The sequence below is a fragment of the Hemitrygon akajei genome, chromosome 20 (assembly GCF_048418815.1).
Source record: "Hemitrygon akajei chromosome 20, sHemAka1.3, whole genome shotgun sequence".
In the NCBI taxonomy this organism is placed as follows: domain Eukaryota; kingdom Metazoa; phylum Chordata; class Chondrichthyes; order Myliobatiformes; family Dasyatidae; genus Hemitrygon; species Hemitrygon akajei.
Window position 1 is genome coordinate 15,313,324 of NC_133143.1, and position 22,081 is coordinate 15,335,404.

The 22,081-nt window shown below is 39.9% G+C and overlaps 1 protein-coding gene across 7 annotated transcripts in view; it reads right to left on the reverse strand.

The window, feature by feature from the left end:
* Positions 1-22,081, reverse strand: part of hivep1 (HIVEP zinc finger 1) — a 281,993-nt gene that overhangs the window by 243,789 nt on the left and 16,123 nt on the right. Inside the window, exon 1 of one of the 7 annotated variants that reach the window (XM_073023911.1) lies at positions 21,806-21,944. The exons of the other annotated variants lie outside the window; for them this stretch is intronic. Coding sequence (XP_072880012.1) covers positions 21,806-21,836 — 31 coding nt within the window. The 5' untranslated portion in view covers positions 21,837-21,944. Of the gene's footprint in view, positions 1-21,805; positions 21,945-22,081 lie in introns of those variants that run through there. 7 annotated transcript variants of the gene reach the window in all.

Sequence of the window (22,081 nt, forward strand, 5' to 3'; positions counted from 1 at the left end):
CAAATTCTCAAGCCACAAATGTATTTGGATACATCCAGTAATAACCAATTCTCAGCTTGCTGCAAAATCTCTACCAAGCTAGTCACTGAATTAGCAACCTAAACTGTACTGCAATCCAGAGCCTTTTCTCTTTCTGAAAAACATGTTTTATTCTACCATTAGCAATAGGGAGAGCAAAATCAGTCAAAGAATGAAAACAATCATTTCAACTATTCAAGTAAGTTACATTTAAACTATTCCTGTTACCCAACTTATTTGTTCAACCACGGAGAAACATGTTCATCAATCCACTGTCACTTCGACAGCCATTCATATTTAACTCTAAATGTCTTGATCTATATCTAACATTACACTCCCCATGTAATGATCATTCACTGTATTCTCAAAATCGTTATTTTTCCCCTAGATTTCCTTGTTCAAATTTTTAAACATGGCATTCTTTCTAACTAGATAGTCTCCATCATCACAAGCACCCAAAAACACTTAGAATTTAACTTTTAAAATTATGCTGATCAAGTTCACTCTGTTTCTCATCATAATTCAGTCATTTTATTGAAGTATCTTTGCTAGCTTTCTTCCAAGACCATCATTTTTAGATGGGACAGTTGTTCAGACTATATATCTTAATTCCTCGATCTCTTCAGCATTTTCTGGCACAAGTACCATGCAGAGGGAAGTCTATGCTGGCAATTGATAACAATAGATTCAGAATGGGTAAGAAATGGAGGGGCAATGGATACCAGTATAACTATACTATTGCACTGCTTTTTCTGGTTTATCTGGTTCATATGGAAGCTGTCTTTGATGATATCAATGAAATTTTCAATTTTCCCAAATACACAAATCATATAAAGCTGTATTAAAGAAATTATAGAAGTCATTCTACTCCATTAAGCAATCATTTTTGTGAAAAACCAGCCTATATAGTTCTAAAACAAAAGAGCTAAATTGTCAGGATGGCATCAATGCTGTAGATGTTCTACTTCAGATCATTCTAACAAAAATCATTTTGAAAATATACTTTATCTATCTTTATAATACTGAAGATCTTATCTAATACAGGTTACAAACGAAAACATGAGCAGTCACATAAGTCATAATGCAAAATCAGTGGGCTTACTGACGTTAATCTGATGGCAAAAAATTCTGCTTACAATGATGAATTTGTTTGTATGTTCCCCCACATGATCTGAAGTATTGAAAATACGTCCTGAAGGGCGTATATTCAATACTAAAATTCCTTTCTGAGTTTAAATGTTATCATATATGGAACTCCCGTCATCGCTGTGGGGAAGAAGAGAGGTTTTCCAAAATGCATTGACATACCAAAACAATGCTTAGAAAGTGCACAACAGAGTGCTTGTTTTTTCAGCATTGCACCATGGCTTTCCCAGGTTGCCAATTTCATTAGCAGCCATTTACAAGTGAAGTTATAATCTTTGCAAAACTGGTTGAGAATTAAGCAGACTCCCCTCTCTGATAACAATACATCACATACAGGATCAACAAGATTCCTTTTGTAAAGCTCACGCTACATGCAAAGCTAATCTCACCTGATCCATCACTGATTAACACCACCTCTTGCATCACTAATGATCACACAAGTCACTTTGACTTCAGGGTACTCACTTTAGGGCAGGGGATCATGTGATGGGCAGCTACAAGTTTCTCCTCCCACCTCTCTTACGTTTTGTTTATCTATATAACAGCCTAGGCAGCTGCTTAGGGAATGTGTTCTGTAAAGGTCTGGCAGTCTTTCCTAAGATCTACAAGGCATTATGGCTGTTATACAGTACGTTTTTCATGCAGTAGCCATAGGGAATTACAGAATCACATTGTTTGAGACCAAACATTTTTTTCAAGCCAGGAAGTACAATAAAGCAGTTTCAAAGATCTTTTCACCCAATTTATTAAAAGGATCCAAACTGGTGCTAGCATTTCACACAATCACCTATCAGTGCTGCACCTTCTGTGGGTATTTGCAGAGAGGTATTTAAAATTATGATAGATAGAGTTGACGTGGATAGGCTTTTTCCATTGAGAATAGGGGAGATTCAAACAAGAGGACATGAGTTGAGAGTTAGGGGGCAAAAGTTTAAGGGTAACACGAGGGGGAATTTCTTTACTCAGAGAGTGGTAGCTGTGTGGAACAAGCTTCCAGTAGAAGTGGTAGAGGCAGGTTCGATATTGTCACTTAAAAAAAATTGGATAGGTATATGGACAGGTAAGGAATGGAGTGTTATGGGCTGAGTGCAGGTCGGTGGGACGAGGTGAGAGTAAGCATTCGGCATGGACTAGAAGGGCCAAGATGGCCTGTTTCCATGCTGTAATTGTTATATGGTTATATGGACCCAATCCAATTTCTAAATAGTGTTGTATTGAACGGGGAAGGGAAGGCATAGGGGAAAAATGCCAATATACACATTATCACATAAAGTAATTTTGAAATCTTCATTTAAGAAAGACTTTACACAGACCCAGAAACATCTTTAGGGCATGTCACAAGCTTAAGCAGGGTAGAAGGAAGAAATACAGTGAACTAAAATTTACACTTACCTCACAACTATGTCGGATGTTATAAAAACATCTGCAATTAGCAGTCTGCATCGCTAGGTTCAACTAAAGTACCTGTATTCACAATGATTGAGAGAACACAAACCAAATTGCAGATTTTTCCAGAACAGTACAGATACCTACTTGCATACTCGTGTAAAACAGATTGACAGATATACGTACAGAACCACAGAAACAAAGAGATGGAAACAATTTCATACATACAGAGAGAATAATAGAGATAAACATGGAAACACACACATTCGAGTTGAATAACACACAATGGTAAGGACACTTAAATAGAGACATATTCAGAAAACAGAGTCATACAGAAATAAATACACAAAAAAATTCTAATTAGCATGCAAGTCATTTGCATTAACCAATAACTTTTAGACACAGCTATAACAGAAATCTGAATATATTTGATGAAGAGGTATTATGTTAGAGAAGAAAAATATAGCTCATAACTGTGATCTGGCTGTCATGATGTGAAGTTCAGTATCATTCAGCATTAATACTAAGTAAATATGAATTTTGTTCAATATTGATAAAGATTCAAAAAAATATGCAAACTGATCACCTCTAACATTAATTCCATGCAAACATAGCAAATGCATGTTTTATTTCAGCAGCAACATTTTGTAACCAATATTTCTATTGGCCACATTAGCAGCCAGTTGACAGGCAATACCCAGCCTCCTGGTATTATACCCAGCTGTAATTCACAGCACACCTGAATTACCCTGCCACATCAGATTATATTCATTCAATGGTTCTTAGATATAATCTTTCAGAGGTTTAGAGATACATGGAATCCACACAGATTTCCATGGCAACTGTATCTACAATAAAGCTGCCTTGCTCAAGCAAACAGGAAAAAAAACCCTTCCACAGCAAGCTACAAATGCCTGTAGCCAAACCGATTTCTCTTCCTTCCTGGCTTTCTGATTTTAAGGATGTAGAATCCCACCCCAGCGGCATTTCCCAATCTTATTTCCAAACTATCTTATACAAAAGCAAGGCATGTAAAACTGTGACCTGGTGTGCTCATTGAGTTTTCAGTACATTAAGTCCTTCTGAAGTTTAGTCATTTGGTTACACAGACAGCAATGTATAATAACCAGATATCCTGCTTTCTCATGATATTGACTGAGGTCAAAACCATAAGACCACAGCACATAAGAGATAGGAGCAGAACTAGGCCATTCAGGCCATCGTCTGACTCGCTATTTCATCATGGCTGATCTATTTCCCTTCTGATCTATTCCCCTGCCTTTACCCTGCAATTTTTCATGCCTGACTAATCAAGATCCTATCTACATCCACCTTAAATACTCCCAATGACCCTCTTTTTTCTCATCTAATGAGGACATCCCTCTATTCGGAGGCTGTGCTAGACTCCCCCACTGTAAGAAACATCCTCTCCATATCTAGTCTATCTAAGCCTTTCAACATTCAATAGATTTCAATTAGATAATTCCTCTAAATTTCCAAACTTCAGGGAGTACAGGTCCAAAGCCAAATGCAGCTCATATGATAACCTTTTCATTCTCAGAATCATTCTCGTGAACATCCTCTGAACACTCTCCAATGTCAACATATCCTTTCACAGATAATGGGCCCAAAACTGCTCACAATACCCAAGTGAGGCCTCACCAGCACTTATAAAGCCTTAGCATTATATTCTAGTCCTCTCAAAATGAATGCTAACATCCCATTTGCCTTCCTCACTATCAACTCAAATTGCACGTTAACCTTTAGGGAATTCTGCACAAGGACTCTCAAGTCCCTTTACACCTTGGATTTTTGAATTTTCTGCCAATTTACAAAATAGTCTACACTTTTGCTCCTTCTACCAAAGTGCAAGATCATACACTTCCTGACACTGTATACCATCTGCCACTTCTTTGCCCATTCTCATTGTGTCTAAGTGCTTCGGCCTCCTCCCTACTTCCTCACCACTACCGGATCCTCCACATATCTTTGCATCAACTGCAAACTTAGCCACATAGTCATCAATTCCATCGTTAACATAAAACCTAAAAAGCAGTCCCAATACCGACCCCGGTGGCAAACCACTCATCACCAGTAGCCAGCCAGAAAAGGCCCCCTTTTTGCCACTCTTTGCCTCCTGCCAGTCAGCCAATCTTCTATTCATGTTGGTACCTTTCCATATTAAAAAACGATGCTGACTTTGGCCTAGTTTATCATGTGCCTCCAAGTACCCCAAAACCTCCAACATTTTTCTAACCATTGAAGTCAAGCTAACTGGCCAATAATCTCCTTTCCTTCTTAAAGAGTAGAGTGGCATTTGCAATTTTCCAGTCCTTAGTAACGACTGCAGAATCTACTGATTCTTTAAAGATCATTACTAATGCCTCCACAATCTCTTCAGCTACCTCTTTCAGAACCTGGGGTGTAGCCCACCTGGTACAGGTGACTTATTTACCTTCAGACCTTTCAGCTTCCAAAGCACATTCCTCTTAGTAATAGGAACAACACTCAATTCTTGTATTTCTGGCATTCTGCTAGTGTCTTCTACAGTGAAAATTGACACAAAATACATACTAAATTTGCCTGCCATTTCTTTGTCCCCATTACTACCTCTCCAGCAACATTTTCCAGTGGTCTGATATCCACTCTCATCTCTTTTACTCTTTATATGCTGAAAAAGTTTTTGGATCCTTTTACATTATTGGCTAGTTTACCTTCTTATTTCATCTTTTCTCTTTATGACTTTTTAGTTGCCTTCTGTTGGTTTTTAAAAGCTTCCCAATCTTCTAACTTCTAACTATAAAATTTTATAGTTTGGCTATATTATATGCCCTCTCTTTTGCTTCTATGCTGTCTTTGACTTCCCTTGTCAGCCATGTTTGCCTCATCCTCCCTTCAGGATACTTCTTCATCTTTGAGATATATCTTTCCTGCACCTTCCAAATTCATCCCAGAAACTAGTCATTGCTGTTCTGCCATTGTCCCTGGGTAGTGTCCCATTCCAATCAACTTCAGCCAGCTCCTTTCTCATGCCTCTAATTCCCTTTCCTCCACTCTAATACTGATAGATCAGACTTTAACTTCTCTCTCTCAAGTTGCAGTGTAAAATCTATCATATTATGGGTTCCTTTACCTTAAGCTCACTAATTAAATCTGGTTCATTACACAATGCCCAATCCAGGATAGTCTTTCCCCTAGTGGGCTCAACCACAAGCTGCTGTAAAAAGCCATCTTGTTGGCATTCTACAAATATTCTCTCTTGGGATCCAGCACTAACCTGACTTTACCAATCAACCTGCATATTGAAATACCCCTTGACTATCGCAACACTGCCTTTATGAAATGTGTTTTCTATCTCCTGTTGTAATTTGTAGCCCACATCCTGGCTACTGTTTGGACACCCATATATAATTCAGATTAGGATCCTGTTAACGTTTTATTTCTTGACTCTACCTACCCACAAGAAATCTATACCTTTTGATCCTAAAGATTTGATTTCATTTTTGTTTTTTACCAACAGAGCCACACCATTTCTCTGTCTACCTGCCTGTTCTTTCAACATATTGTACATCCTTGGATGTTAAGCTCCCAACTATGATCTTTTTTCAGCCACAACTCAATGATGCTCACAATGTCATACCTACCAACCTCATACTGTGCTGCAAGATCATTTACCTTATTCCGTATACCACTTGTTCCTCCTAGAAATAATGTTGCTTCCACTTATGTGAGCAGTGGACATTCCCTCTGGATTATCAAACCTCCAGAAATGATGCATTGCTTAGTACTACACAAAATTTTCAGCCTAGTTAATTATGCTCATATAAAAATCAGATTCAATCCACAATTATAGTCAAATTCATTAGGACTGTTGGACACACTGATGACATTCTTATTTGCATACTTTTTGTACATACGGATCAGCCTCCTGCCTTGAAAAACAATCTATTGTTTGCATGAAAGAACCTATTCAGGTCCAATGAAATAATTTATTCATGAGGAATGCCAAAGGATGCAAATGGAGTTCCCTCTGTGGGTTCCCTGGTAGAGAAAAATGCTTATTAAATAAATGCAACTCTAATCCACGTGTGAGACTAAAAAAAATAAACAAACACATTAGCAAATATCCTTGTAAACAATTATAAGTTCTCAAACTTCCACACTGTCCTCAAATTTACCTGGCCTATTTCCAACACTTCCTTCCCCTTTCTTGATCCCTCTGTCTCCAACAGAAAAGAAAAGCTTATGAAAGGTTCAAAAAACTAGGTAATCATAGAGATCTTCAAGATTATAAAGCTAGCAGGAAGGAGTTTAAGATTGAATTTAGGAGAGCCAGAAGGGGCCATGAGGAGGCCTTGGCAGACAGGATTAAGCAAAACCCCAAGCCATTCTACAAGTATGTGAAGAGTAGGAAGATAAGACGTGAGAGAATAGGACCTATCAAGTGTGACAGTGGAAAAGTGTGTATGGAACCAGAGGAGATAGCAGAGCAACTTAATGAATACTTTGCTTCAGCATTCACTATGGAAAAGGATCTTCCCAACTGTAGGGATGACTTACAGTGGACTGAAAAGCTTGAGCATATAGATATTAAGAAAGGGGATGTGCTGTAGCTTTTGGAAAGCATCAAGTTGGATAAGTCACCGAGACCAGACGAGATGTACCCCCAGGTTACTGTGGGAGGCAAGAGAGGAGATTGCTGAGCCTCTGGCGATGATCTTTGCATCATCAATGGGGACTGGGGAGGTTCCAGAGGATTGGAGGATTGCGAATGTTGTTCCCTTATTCAAGAGAGGGAGTAGAGATAGCCCAGGAAATTATAGAATTGAGTCTTACTTCAGTGGTTGGTAAGCTGATGGAAAAGATCCTAAGAGGCAGGATTTATGAACATTCGGAGAGGCATAATATGACTAGGAACAGTCAGCATACAGTAGCTTTGTCAAAGGCAGTTCGTGCCTTACGAGCCTGATTGAATTTTTTGAGGATGTGACTCAACACATTAATGAGGGTAGAGTAGGAGATGTAGTGTAATATGGACTTCAGTAAGGCAGTTGATTAGGTACCCCATGCAAGGCTTATGGAGAAAGTTAGGAGGTATGGGTTCCAAGGGGACACTGCTTTGTGGATCTAGAACTGGCTTGCCCATAGAAGGCAAAGAGTGGTTGTAGACGGGTCATATTCAGCATGGAGGTTGGTCACCAGTGGTGTGACTCAGGGATCTGTTCTGGGACCCTTACTCTTCGTGATTTTTATAAATCACCTGGATGAGGAAGTGGAGGGATGGGTTAGTAAATCTGCTGATGACACAAAGGTGGGGGATGATGTGGATAGTGTGGAGGGCTGTCAGAGGTTACAGCAGGACATCAATAGGATGCAAAACTTGGCTGAGAAGTGGCAGATAGAGTTCAATCCAGATAAGTGTGAAGTGGTTCATTTTGGTAGGTAAAATATGATGGCAGAATATAGTATTAATGCTAAGACTCTTGGCAGTGGAGGATCAAAAGGATCTTGGGGTCTGAGTACACAGGACACTTAAAGCTGCTGTGCAGGTTAACTCTGTGGTTCAGAAGGCATACGGTGCATTGGGCTTCATCAATTGGAGGACTGAGTTTAAGAGCCAAGAAGTAATGGTGCAGCTCTACAGGACCCTGGTCAGACTGCACTTGGAGTACTGTGCTCAGTTCTGGTAACCTCACTACAGGAAGGATGTGATGAAAGGGTGAAAGAGGAGATTCACAAGAATATTGCCTGGATTGGGGAGCATGCCTTATGAGAATAGGTTGAGTGAACTTGGCCTCTTCTTCTTGGAGCGACAGAGGATGAGAGGTGACCTGATAGTGGTGTATAAAATTATGAGAGGCATTGATCATGTGGATAGTCAGAGGTTTTTTCCCAGGGCTGAAATGGTGAACACGAGAGAGCACAGTCTTAAGGTGCTTGGAAGCAGGTACAGAGGAGATGTCAGGGGTAAGTTTTGTTTACCTAGAGAGTGGTGAGTTCATGGAATGGGCTGCCAGCAGCGGTGGTGGAGGCAGATACAATAGGGTCTTTTAAGAGACTCCTGGATAAGTACACAGAGCTTAGAAAAGTAGAGGGCTATGGGTAACCCTAGGTAATTTCTAAGGTAAGGACATGTTTGGCACAGCTTTGTGGGCCGAAGGGCCTGTATTGTGCTGTAGGCTTTCTATGTTTCTGTTTCTAACTCTGGAAACAGTCTATCTGCTGATATATTTTGTAACCCCCCCCCCCACTGATTATCACAGCTCTACCTCTTCCCACCCTGTCACTTGTAAAAATGCCACCCCCTTCTCTCAGTTCCTCCGTCACTACCCCATCTGCTCCCAGGATGAAGCATTTCTTTCCAGAATTAATGAGGTGTTCTCTTTCTTCAACAAAAGGTGCTATCCTTCCTCCACCATCAACACTGCCCTCACCCACATCACTATCATTTTGCATACATCTGCCTTCAGCCCATCCTCTCACCACACCACCAGGGTTAGGGTTCTTCTTATCCCCACATACCACCCCACTAGCCTCTACGTTTAGCCCATAATTTTCCATAACTTCCAACATCTCCAAAAGGATCCCACCACCAAGCATATCTTTCCTTCACCCCACCTCCAATGTCCCTATGTGTCTCCCTTATCCATTCCTCCCTCCCCATTGATATCCCTCCTGGGTAAATAACCTTGCAAGCGGAACAAGTGCACACCTGTCCCTAGAGATCCTCTCTCGCTACCAACCAGTCCTTCCAGGTGAGGTGACACCTCACCTATGAGTATTTTGGGGTCATCTACTGTATCCGGTGCTCTTGGTGTGGCCTCCTGTATAATTGGTGAGACATGACATAAATTGGAAGACCATTTCTCCAAGCTCCTATGCTCCTTCTGTCAGCAAAAGCAAGATCTTCTGGTGGCCACCCATTTCAATTCTACTTTGCATTCCCATTCCGACATCAGCCCGTGGCCTCCTCTACTACCGCAATGAGGCCACACTCAGGTTGAAGGAGCAATGCCTTAAATTCCATCTGGGTAGCCTCCTACCTGATGGCATGAACATCAATTTCTTGAACTTTTGATAATTTATCACCCTTCACTATCCTCCATTCCTGTTTCCTCCTCTCATCTCATCTCCTTACCTGCCCATCACCTCCCTCTGGTGCTCCTACCCCTTCCCTTTCTTCCATGGTCTTCTGTCCTCTCCTATCAGATTTTCCCTTCTCCAGCACCGTATCTCTTTCACCAATCAACTTCCCAGCTCTTTACCTCACCCCACCTCCTCTCCCAGTTTCACCTATTGCCTTGTACTTTTTCCTCCCCTCCCCCCACTTCTTAATCTGACATTTCATCTTTTTCTCCAGTACTGATGAAGGGTCTCAGCCCAAAATGTCAACTATTTACTCTTCTCCATAGATGCCACCTGGCCTGCTGAGTTCCTTGAGCATTTTCTGTGTGCTGCTTGTTTTATTTTTAAACTATTTTGAACACAATACTTTGCATATTCATTTCAATAAGTACATATACAAACATTCCACAAGATTTTTATTTAGACATCCAGTGTAATAACAGGATTTACGGCCCAATGAGCCCATGCTGTCCAATTACACACATGTGATGAATTAACCTACTAATTCGTACATGTTTGAAACATAGCAGGAAACTGGAGCACCCGGAGAAAACCAGGGAGAATGTACAAACTCCTTACAGACTGCAGCAGAATTGAACAGCATTACACTAACTGCTGCAGGACTGTGCCATCCCTTCATTCAGTGATTGCAGTTCTTTATTTAACGCTATGGGAGCCTTGCATCTGTTCCCTATCTGCTTTGTATTCTGTGTTGCAGGGTTTATTATGGTAACCAAACATGAGTGGGAGCTTGGTAAAAGTGAAGCGAATAATTTAAGTATTCTTGGCCACTTCATGGCAGTTTTATAGCTTTGGACCACTGAGGTCATATTGCTTCAAGACTATATGTTTGCGAATTACTAATAAAGAATCAAAATAAGGGATTTGACTCTTTGGAACAATCATTTAATTGCAGCTGTGGGTGCATCATACAAGTTTAGCAACCACATGGTGGTTTCAGGCTAGCAGCAAATGCTTCATTTTGATTTTGGATTAGCTTTGCCTTTACAAACATCACAAACATCATAATTGCATAATATTCAAAAACATTTTGGAATTAAAATTAAATGTCTATAACTTTCTCTTCTACATTTTTCAGTTTACCGGTACTTTAATGCACTTTAAAGACATGTATCCATGACCATCCAGACTTGGACCATCCAGATCCAAGTCTAGTAATAGTTAAAAGAAGTGATTACATTATTGAATCCTTGCAGTATATGCCAGCTGCCAAGATCAAAAAGCCATATTCCTGAAAAACACAGCCCATCCATTGTAGTTCAAGGCTCTATGAAAACTATCAGTTTGCATCTTGGGGGCCTATCAGCAGAGCTCAAATGTCCCTTTTACTAAGATTCCATCATTTCACATTAGCTCCAGTACGACTGGGACTGCATAGAACAGTGGGTAGGTTAGAGGTGTTTAAGGTGGAGAGTAGGGAAAAGAAAATTAACAACTTAATCTACAGAAAGTTCAGAACTAAGGCTGTGGATTAAAAAGAAAACTAGACTGTACTGATGAGGGATAATTGAATAACCTGAAGGTCAGAGAAGAACCTGTGTCTATGAACAACCCTATAGAACTATACGCAATACTATAGAACTGTGTATCAAGGAAGTAGATTGTCTGTGATTTATGACAAGTCAGACGTGAGAAAGTGAAAGCCTCGTTGGTCTGTCAGAAATCTAAATGCCACTTAATTTTTCTTTTAATGTTTATAAATTTATCCTACAAAAATTATTGAAAAATGAACAAGCAATCAAAATCTCTTTCCTATAGTATAATCTTCTAGTTTAATGTCAGCAAACACCCACTGGACCGTGCCACTATGCATAATAGAATAGGTAATAGAGCTATTTCACACTTCCAGTGACCTGGATTCAATCCTGACCTCGGGGTGCCACATGTGTAGAGTTTGCATAATATCCCTGTGGGTGACTGGGTGCTCTGGTTTGCTTGCACCTACCAAAACCTGCTGGTTAGTAGATTAATTGGCCAGTGAACATTGCTGCTAGACTGGTGTTGGGATGCAATTGGAAAAATGGAATTGGTGTAAATCAGCACAAATGGATTGTCCTGAAAAGCCGTTTGCACACTGTGTTACTCACTAACTCATAGAAGTTTTGCCTTCAACATCTGTATTTCCCTTTTGCCATTCACACATAGATACAAGTTTATTTCTCAAATACATGTGGAGGTATATTGGGTACACAGATCACTTCAGGTATGAAGCCTGAATCATACCTGCTTTTATTTATAAGTTGCCATATTTTATTGGATGGGTGAATTTTTATGAAGTAATTAGTCTGTTTTTGACAAGTCTGCAGCGTTGGTAAGGACATAACACTGTCAGATTAATTGGCTACTGTAAATACTCCTGTGTGTGTAGGTGAGCGGTGGACTCTGGGGCACTTAAAGTTAATGTAGGACGAATGAAATGGAATTAGTGAAGGGTTAGTTTAAAATATGCATTTATTGGTTGGCATGAACCCAATGGGCTGAAGGATATGTTTCCATACTGTGACTCTAGGTATTAAACTGCAAGCGACATTGATAAATGGTCTCAAATATACCAGCAGAAATTGTCCAAAAGCTGGATGTAAAAGCTACTCTCTCCACACTCACAAATGGAGAGAGGCAAAGGGGTATTCTTTGGATGTCTGCTGGAAGCTTGATTCTTGCCTTTTACAGATGAGGGGATGCTTCAGTATGCAAATTAGATTCTTCAGTGTACAACATTGAAATGTCAGGGTCCTGAGCCACCCATCCAGCACTGTACAGTGAGCAAACTGAATTGTGAACAAAACTGTGGCCTGCTGCAAACCTGTCCATGGCGACCACCAACCCTCTGCCCACAGACATTTGACCTGCCAGACAGCTGGATGATGTACCACACTACCACAGACAATGACTGCCCAGTTAGCACCACAACTCAAATCCAAAATCAAATTTTCCTCAGCCTTTAAAACTGGAGGGTGGCATGACTACACCACCAGTGGACCGAGTTCTCATTTATTCAAGCCTGATCCAAAAATACAATGTTACAGTTAAAAGATGGCTTGTGAACCCACAGCATCACCCATTCAGAAGGAAGTAGCTGGAGAGAATGCAGAGGCATTAACAATGATCTTTCAAGAAACGATAGATTCTGGCATTGCACCGGAAGACTGGAAAATTGCAAAGAAGGGTGGGAGACAGCAGAAAGGAAACTATAGACCTGTTAGCCTGACATCAGTGGTTGGGAAGTTGTTGGAATCGATTGTTAGGGATGAGATTACAGAGTACCTCAAGATACTATGACATGATGACAAGATAGGCCAAAGCCAGCATGGTTTCCTGAAAGGAAAATCCTGCCTGACAAACCTACCTCAATTCTTTGAGGAAATTACAAGTAGGACAAACAAAGGAGATCCAGTAGACATGGTGTACTTAGGTTTTCAGAAGGCCTTTGACAAGGTGCCGCAAATAAGACTGCTTTGCAAGCTAAGAGTCCATGGAATTACAGGGAAATTACTAGCATGGGTGGAGCATTGGCTAGTCGGCAGAAAGCAGTGAATGGGAGTAAAGGGATCCTATTCTGGCTGGCTGCTGGTTACCAGTAGAGTTCCACAGGGATCAGTGTTGGGACTGCTGCTTTTTACAATGCATGTCAATGATTTGGACCATGGTGTTAATGGATTTGTGGCTAAATTTGCCGATGATACAAAGATAGGTGGAGGAGCGGGTAGTGTTGAGGAAACAGAGCCTGCAGAGAGACAGACAGTTTAGGGGAATGGGCAAAGAAGTGGCAAATAAAATACAATGTTGGTAAGTATATGGTCATGCACTTTGCTGGAAGAAATAAACTGGCAGACTATTATTTAGATGGCAAGAGAATTCAAAATGCAGAGATACAAAGGGACTTTCAAGTCCTTGTGCAAGATACCCTAAAGGTTAACCTCCAGGTTGAGTTGGTTGTGAAGAAGGCAAATGTAATGCTGGAATTCATTTCTAGAAGTATAGAATATAAGAGCAGCGATGTGATGTTGAGGCTTTATAAGGCACTCATGAGACCACACTTGGAGTATTGTGTGCAGTTTTGGACTCCTTATTTTAGAAAGTATATACTGACATTGGAGAAGGTTCAGAGAAGATTCACAAGAATGATTCTAGGAATGAAAGGGTTACCATATGAGGAACATCTGGCAGCTCTTGGGTTGTATTCCCTGGAGTTCAAAGAATGAGGAGGGGATCTCATAGAAACATTCCAAATGTTAAAAGGCCTGAACAGATTAGATATGGCAAAGTTATTTCCCATTTCCCATGGTAGGGGATTCTAGGACAAGAGGCACGACTTCAGGATTGAAGGACGTCCATTTAGAACTGAGATGCGGAGAAATCACTTTTGTCAGAGGGTGGTAAATTTGTGGAATTTGTTGTCATGAGCAGCTGTGGAGGGCAAGTCAATGGGTGAATTTAAGGCAGAGATAGATAGGTTCTTGATTAGCCAGGGCATCAAAGGGTATGGGGTGAAGGCAGGGGAGTGGGAATGACTAGAACTGAATCAACCCATGATTGAATGGCGGAACAGACTCAATGGAGGAAGAAGAGAGGGAAGACATTGAGTGTTTAAAGTTTAAGGTTTGGCTTATTCAAGCAGGCAGCAGGGGGATCTTAAATATGCAAATCATATTACCATTGTAGAATCCATGACAACTTCAAAAAAGACATTGCAGAAGTTTGTTGTTAATATTTCTTCTTTTTAATCCTCATTTCTCTTCTAGGTTTGTTTACTCTCAATTTCATACACCTCACTTTGCATTGAACAACAAGACAATGATTTTTGATTATCTTACCTCAGCTTCTTCTTTCAGTATATGCTACTTCATATTCAACTATCAGTCACTTTTCCTATAACTAGTACTTCAGTCACATACTAAATTTTATTGCAATAAGTATTAATTTTATTAATTTGTCACGTTAACAACTTCCTAACTATTTTGAAGCTTATGTTTCTTGAAGCTGTAACTTCACAACCCTACATATTCCTCAATCTAGCATTACCATGTTGCCAGGAGACCAATCCAGGCTCATCTAGTGGTTGAGAAGAACATGACAGAAGTAGAATGAGTTTTACCTTAAAATGAGGTACCAAATTATTGGACTTTCAACATAGAACTACATATGTGCTAAACAAAAACAACAGCATGAAAATAGAAAGAACTGCAGATGTCTGAAATCTAAAATAAAACAAAACAAAACATGAAGAAAATACTCTGCAAGTCAGGCCAAATCTCATAGATTCTAACAGTCCTGTGGTACAGAAAACAAGTATAACAACTTTGCTCAAGTGAAAACACGCCTGGCCCATCCAATCTTTTCCTGGATCGAGAGTTATCCAATCCAGGCACACTCCTGGTGAAACAAAGTTAAAATTTCAGGCCAAAGACATTTCATCAGAACTGAGGAGATAAATGAAGCTTGTTAAGCTGTGGTAAGTGAGGGAAAGGAAGATACATCTGACTGTGTAAAACCAGGGTGATAATGGAGAAAAGCTGTAAACAGTTCCTGGTGGCCAACCATTTTAATTCATATCCCCATTCTTGTTCAGACATGTCAGTCCATGCCCTCCTCTTCAGCCACAATGAGGCCTCTCTCAGGATGGAAGAGCAACATTTCATAGTCTGTCTAGGTAGCCTCCAACCGGATGGCATGAACATTGCTTTCTCCTTCTGGTAATTTCTTTTCCTTTTCCCCTCCCCCTTCGTTCTTCTTCTATTCCTCAACACTCTGGCTTCTTACCTTTTCTCCTCACCTGTCTATCACCTCCTCCTGGTGCCCTTCCTTCTTTCTTTTCTCCTATGGCCCACTCTCTCTGCTCCTATCAGATTCCTTCTTCTCCAACCCTTTATCTTTCCCACCCACCTCACTTTACCTATCAGCATCTAGCTCCTTTCCCTTTTCCCACCTTTTTTATTCCGGTATCTTCCCCCTTCCTTTCCATCCTGATGAAGGGTCTTGGCCTGAAACATTGACTATTCATGGCCACAGATGCTGCCTGACCTGCTGCTTTCATCCTGCTGTTCTGGATTCCCAGCATCTGCAGAATCTCTTAGACGGGAAAAGAATGAATGGGAGCAGTCAGAGACTAGAAACATAGACACAAGAATGTGGAATTACAAAAATCAGAGCAAGAAGCATGACTGTCAGGTCAGACTGGGCATGTCCTCCACTCCCAAAGAAAAAAAGAAAAAAGGACAATTTTGAAACAAGCTGAGGCAATAGCACAGATAGACAGCTGTTATATTCAGACAAAAAAAATTTGAAGTTCTAGAATTCAATATCTAAACTATGATTACTATGATTATACATTGCACATTTAGACAGAGACATAGTGCATAGATTTTTACTCCTCATGTATGTGAAGGATGTAAGAAATAAAGTCAATTCAACTCATTATAGGCATTGAACCTCATCATCCTCATTTGAACAGCGTAAAAGGCAAAGACTGAAATAACAGCGTGGGAGTGGGATGGACAGTTAAATTCATGGATACAGAAAGTAGTAAAAAAAAAGACAAAAGAATGCTTCATTTTATAAATATATCAAAGTTACAATTATGTGATGTTCCTTTACCTACATAGACAGTAGGCTGAGCAATTCTGGGCACAGAAGCATAGGAAGGACATACTGGTCTTGGAAGGAGAACAATACAAAATTATTAGGACAATACTGGGTTACCAGGGGTTAAATAACTGGGAGAAATAGTTATATGGCACTCAGTATAAATTTCAGTCACAATTAACTATGACAAGCAAGCTCAAGGGATGAAATGGCCCAGCCCTTTTCCTTTGGTATTTTTAGTGGTTAGGATTGTGGTGCAACTTATCCTGCTAAACAATCCAGGTGCATCTCTCCACCAGACAAATCTACCCCAGACTTCCTGCTCAACCATGGATATCACTTACCATTACATAAGAAATAAGAGCAGGAGTAGGCCATCTGGCCCGTCGAGACTGCTCCGCCATTCAATAAGATCATGGCTGATCTGACCATGGACTCATCTCCATCGACCTGCCTTTTCTCCATAACTCTTAATTCTCCTAATATGCAAAAATCTATCCAATCTTGTCACTGAGCAGAGAATTCCACAGGTTCACCACTCTCTTGGAAAAGCAGTTCCTCCTCATCTCCATCCTAAATTTACTCCCCCTGAACCTTGAGGCTATGCCCTCTAGTTCTAGTCTCACCTACCAGTGGAAACAACTTTCCTGCCTATTTTATTTATCCTTTTCATAATTTTATATGTTCCTGTAAGATCTCCTCTCATCCTTCTGAATTCCAATGAGTAAAGTCCCCGATGACTCAATCTCTTCTCATAGTCTAACCTCTTCATCTCTGGAATCAATCTGGTGAACCTCCTCTGCACCACCTCCAAAGCCTTCAAGTAAGACCAGAACTGCATGCAGTACTCCAGATGCAGCCTCACCATTACCCTATACAGTTGCAGCATAACCTTCCTACTCTTAAATTTAATCCCTCTAGCAATGAAGGTCAACATTCCATTTGCCTTCTTGATGGTCTGCTGCACCTGCAAACCAACCTTTTGCAATTCATGCACAAGCACTCCCAAGTCCCTCTGCATAGCAGCATGCTGCAATCTTTTATCATTTAAATACTAATCTGATCTTCCATTTTTCCTTCTAAAGTGGATGACCTCGCATTTATAAACATTGTACTCCATCTGCCAAACTCTTGTCCACTCACTTAACCTATCTATCTCTCTCTGCAGACTCTCCGTATCTTCTGCACAATTTGGTTTTTGCACTCAATTTAGTGTCATTACTAAAGGTTGACAATTGTTATAAAGCACTCCATTGACACATTCTAACTTCAAAAGTTTTAATGTTTACCTGTTTGTTTAAATCCTTCAAGATTGCAGGATAGCAAACCCATGAATCAAAGCTATCATAGAATCATACAGTGCCTTAGAATAGTATTCAGCCCCAACCCTTTGTTGACATAAATGAATACTGCAACCAGGGATTTTGATCAATTTTATTGAGAACTTTGATTTGTGAATTATATGCTCCTTTTTTCATAGTAGAGCCTAAAAACAGAAAATTATAAATCATGAAAAACTAAAAATTCACAAAGTGAAATGTAGCAGTTTGCTCAGTACTTAGTTGAACCACTTCTCACAGCTACTACAACCAGAGGACTATTTGGATATGTGTCTATTACCTTTGCACAACCTGATTTGCCCATTCCTCCTTGCAAAATTGTTCAAGCTGCGCCAGGTTTGCTGAGGAGCGGTAGTGGACAGCAATCTTGAGGTCTTCCCAGAGACATCCAATTGGGTTAAGGTCAGAATTCTGACTAGTCCTCTTAAGGATATCAATTTTCTTCATTTGAAGCTACTTCATGCTTGCTCTAGCAGTGTGGTTTAGGTCATTATCCTGCTAACAACAAACTTCCACCCAAGTTTAAGCTTTCTTGCAGAGGCTAGCAGGTTTTATCCAGGATCTCTTTATATTTGGCAGCATTTATCTTTCCCACAACCCTGATCAGATTTCAAGTCCCTGCTGCTGAAAAGAATCCCCATAGCATGATGCTACCTCCACCATACTTTACAAGAGGTGGTATTACCTAGCATATGCATAGTATTAGATTTCTACCACATGTACTGCTTAGTGCTTTTTTAGCGATATGTGTGGCGTAAATTTAATACTGTAAAGAGGAATGCTCCATCACATTGAGGGCTGTATACTTTTTGAGGCACTGTATATGGACAAACATTTCAGAACTCAATAGGGTTCAGATGTCACACAAGGAATGTTGCAGATGCTAGAAACCTAGCGGAATATAAACAAAATGCTGGAGGAATCTACAGGTCGGGCAGCATTTCTGGAGGTAGATAAATAGTTGACATTTCAGGCCGAGACCTTTCATCAGGACTGAGTTCAGATGAGGTTCAGAAGTCTGGGACACTTTGTATTTGTTTCAATTCCAGAATCAGTATGCAAGAAGTTTATTAACATAAATACATTTCATATTTGTACAATTACCTTATATTGATAGGATCTCATCAGTAACATCTTCTAGCCTGCAAATGTCCAAGCTAAAATGGTGACATTTGCATTATACACAGAGCACAACACACACTTGGTCATTACTCAGATGAATAAAATTAACTAGTTTCCCCAGACCTCAGATATTTCCATGGAAATCAGATAGAAGACATATAAAATTTACATTATAGGTATAATACACAAAATCCCCACACAGGTATCTTCGAAGAGGTATTTGAAATAATCTATGTTCTGAAAAAGAAGACAACAGCCTTACACCTATTATGGAATTCAACAGCAGAAGTAGTTGCAACAGATGGGACATGTGCATTTAGAAGAAGTGAGATACTGTGCTTAGATGGAAGAATGGAGACCCTAGAGGCTGTGGATGCATTAAGTCTGCTAGAGGAACTCAACAGGTCATGCAACATCTGTGGAGGTAAACAGACCCAACTTGAAAGGTCAACAATCCCTTTGCCTCCACATATGCAGCTTCACCCACTTAGTTCCACTAGCAGTGTGGCTTTTGCTACAAAAAGAAGTAGTTCAACTGAATTAAAGAAACAAGTGTTGAAGGAAGCTTGAATGAAATACAAGACCTAATACGGACCAATTGAGCTGGGTGCACTGATTCTATACTGAACATCTGCAAAATTCTGTATAGCAAAAAAGTAAATTCAGGTCTGGATTAACAAAACTACATCAGCTAACTTTATATCTGGAAAATCATCAACTCAGGGAGAAAAACAAGTGGTAAACTTGTTTCTGTGGTAAACAAGTGGCTGCATATAATCTCAAAATTGGTCTGTATTAAACTTTTATCTATTCATGGAATGCAGAGTTCAGGTGCAAACTGTAGCCAGGAAATCACTGGTGTACCTGGCGAACAAACGGAGGACCTCTCCACTGAACAAGGACATGTGAGTGATGGCAAAATTATTTGTCCAGTTTCCTAATGGATGAATGAATTTTAAATCCAAAAACCATGATCTGTGAGCATCAGCGATGTAAAATAAATATTTCTGAGAATATAGGTCTAACCCTCATATACATCACTCTTCATCCATCAGCAAAATCAGCAAATCACTGGGACTCACAACAACAATCTCCATTTATATAGTGTTTTCTATGTAGCAATAGCATCAAGTTATTCACAAGAGCATTACCCAAAAAGGCTGAAACAATAAACCCTGCAGAATATACATTCCTCTTCCAAACGGCATGGTAACGAAGTGGTCAGCACAACACTTCACAGTACAGGCGATCTGGGTTCAAATCCTGCCACTGCCTGTAAGGAGTTTGTATGTTCTCCCCGTGACCACATGGGTTTCCTCCGGGTGTTTGAGTTTTCTAACACAGTCCGAAGACCTACTGATTGGTAAATTAATTGGTCAGCATAAATTATCCCTTGAGTAGGCTACAATTAAATTGGGGGATTGCTGTGTGGCGCAGCTCGAAGGACCAGAAGGGCCTACTCCACATCTCAATAAAACAAAATATAAGCTGTGAAAATAACTTATACAATGTTTAAAAGGTTAGTCAAAGAAACTATAAGAACTTAACTGATATTACTGGTTGAAGGTGTTGGTGAAATTTTGTAAATTTCATGTATTTAGATCATAATGAACTAAATAGATGCTGATGAAAATCACTTCATTAAAATTAAAACTAAAAATTTCAATGAGCATGCAACAATAGGCTACAAAGCTTTTTCATGAGTTTGAGCTTGTAAAGTCGAAGGTGTCCTTCCTTGTTAGAACAACAGTTGACATGGGCCACGTAATCACAGTGGCCCACATCAAAAGGTATAAATTGACATCTGATGCAGACGTACCATTCTCTAGTGTGATGTCTTTCCCCTCCCGCTTGGCTTGGAATGTTTCATGCTGATTCTAGAACACTTCCTCAAGCTGTTACTTCTGCACAACTCTCCACCGTTTGCTTGGTCCTTCCACTAATCACATTGCACATGTTTAGACTAAGCTGGGTTTTTGACTTCTCAGCACTTGTCTCCCAAATGAACACAATAAAAGTAAGCATCGTTGAGCAAGTTACTTCTGTAAGATGGATTAAGTGTTTATATCGGGAGTCGCTAGAAGCAGGTAGTTGGCTGATTGGGGAATTGGAAAATATTTGACGATGTACTTAAGCAATAACACAGATAAGTAGATCAGTTATTCAACTTGTTCTGCTGCTCAACAGCATCATGACTGATCTTATACCTCAGCACTACATTCCAACACTAACCCCATTTCCAGTGCATAATAGAAGAACCAAGCTGGAGACTAGGAAATATCAACAACTAGTTTGAAGGTCGAGGCCAGAACCGCAACATGTTTGTAGGACTAAAGAGATAACAGAATTTCCCAGGAGCAAAGTGGGGGATGTCCATTCCCCCCACTAAAGTAAAATGGGTCAACTATTAGTTAAGTTAGCTATAATGGGTTTTGTTTCATATTCTAAAAATTGGACATAAGGACTAAAAGAAATTGGAGAGGAGAAAGAAGAAAGTGTCAAAGAAAAGAGAGAGAGAGAGGTAGCAAAGGAAAAGAGGTAGATGGGGGAGATAAGGAGAGAGCAAGATTCAGACAGCAAGCAATTAAGAGTGAACACTGTGCGATAACATAAAAATCAACCATAAGTAAAAAGTCTTCTATGCACCACGAAGTTCCTGTGGCATACTGTACTTTGCATATCACTCCTTGTTGATAACACCCTTAAAAGGCTAGCAGTTCACTAGTAAAATCAAGCATATACTGCATACTTGGTGAAGTATCTTCCAGTTAGCCAACACAAAAAAGATTAAAAAATAGTCAAAATATCCAATAATCACATGCATCAGAATAGTAATATTTTCTAAGAGGTAGTGCAATGCCACATACCTGAATATCAGTAAATTTATTTTAAAAATTGAATAAGACAGAAAAAAAGTGAAAATTCAAATGTTTTTCTGGAATGGAGTTCCAGCATTTTTATGCTATAATTCTTCTCAATGTAACAAAGAAACACACCAGTAGCATTTAAAGTCCTCTAAACTGAAGGAGACAGCAAATGTTTGAGTAAAAACTCTTACTACTTACCACAATACATGGGGCTTAAATGTGACCACATTTAAAAACAATCCTCACATTAAATCGCAAGTAAGGTTAATATTGTTTCTGCCAGCAATCAATAGTAAGTACGTAAGAACTCAAAAGGATTGCACTCTTCCTACTACACCCAGAGTTTCACAGCAGGAACAGCTGTCACTGAGGATACAGATCTCACATTGGCTGCCACAAGCAACATTACACAATATCTGGAAAGTACCTAAACGTAATCCAATGACTAGTTTCGAAACCAAAGGAGACCACTTC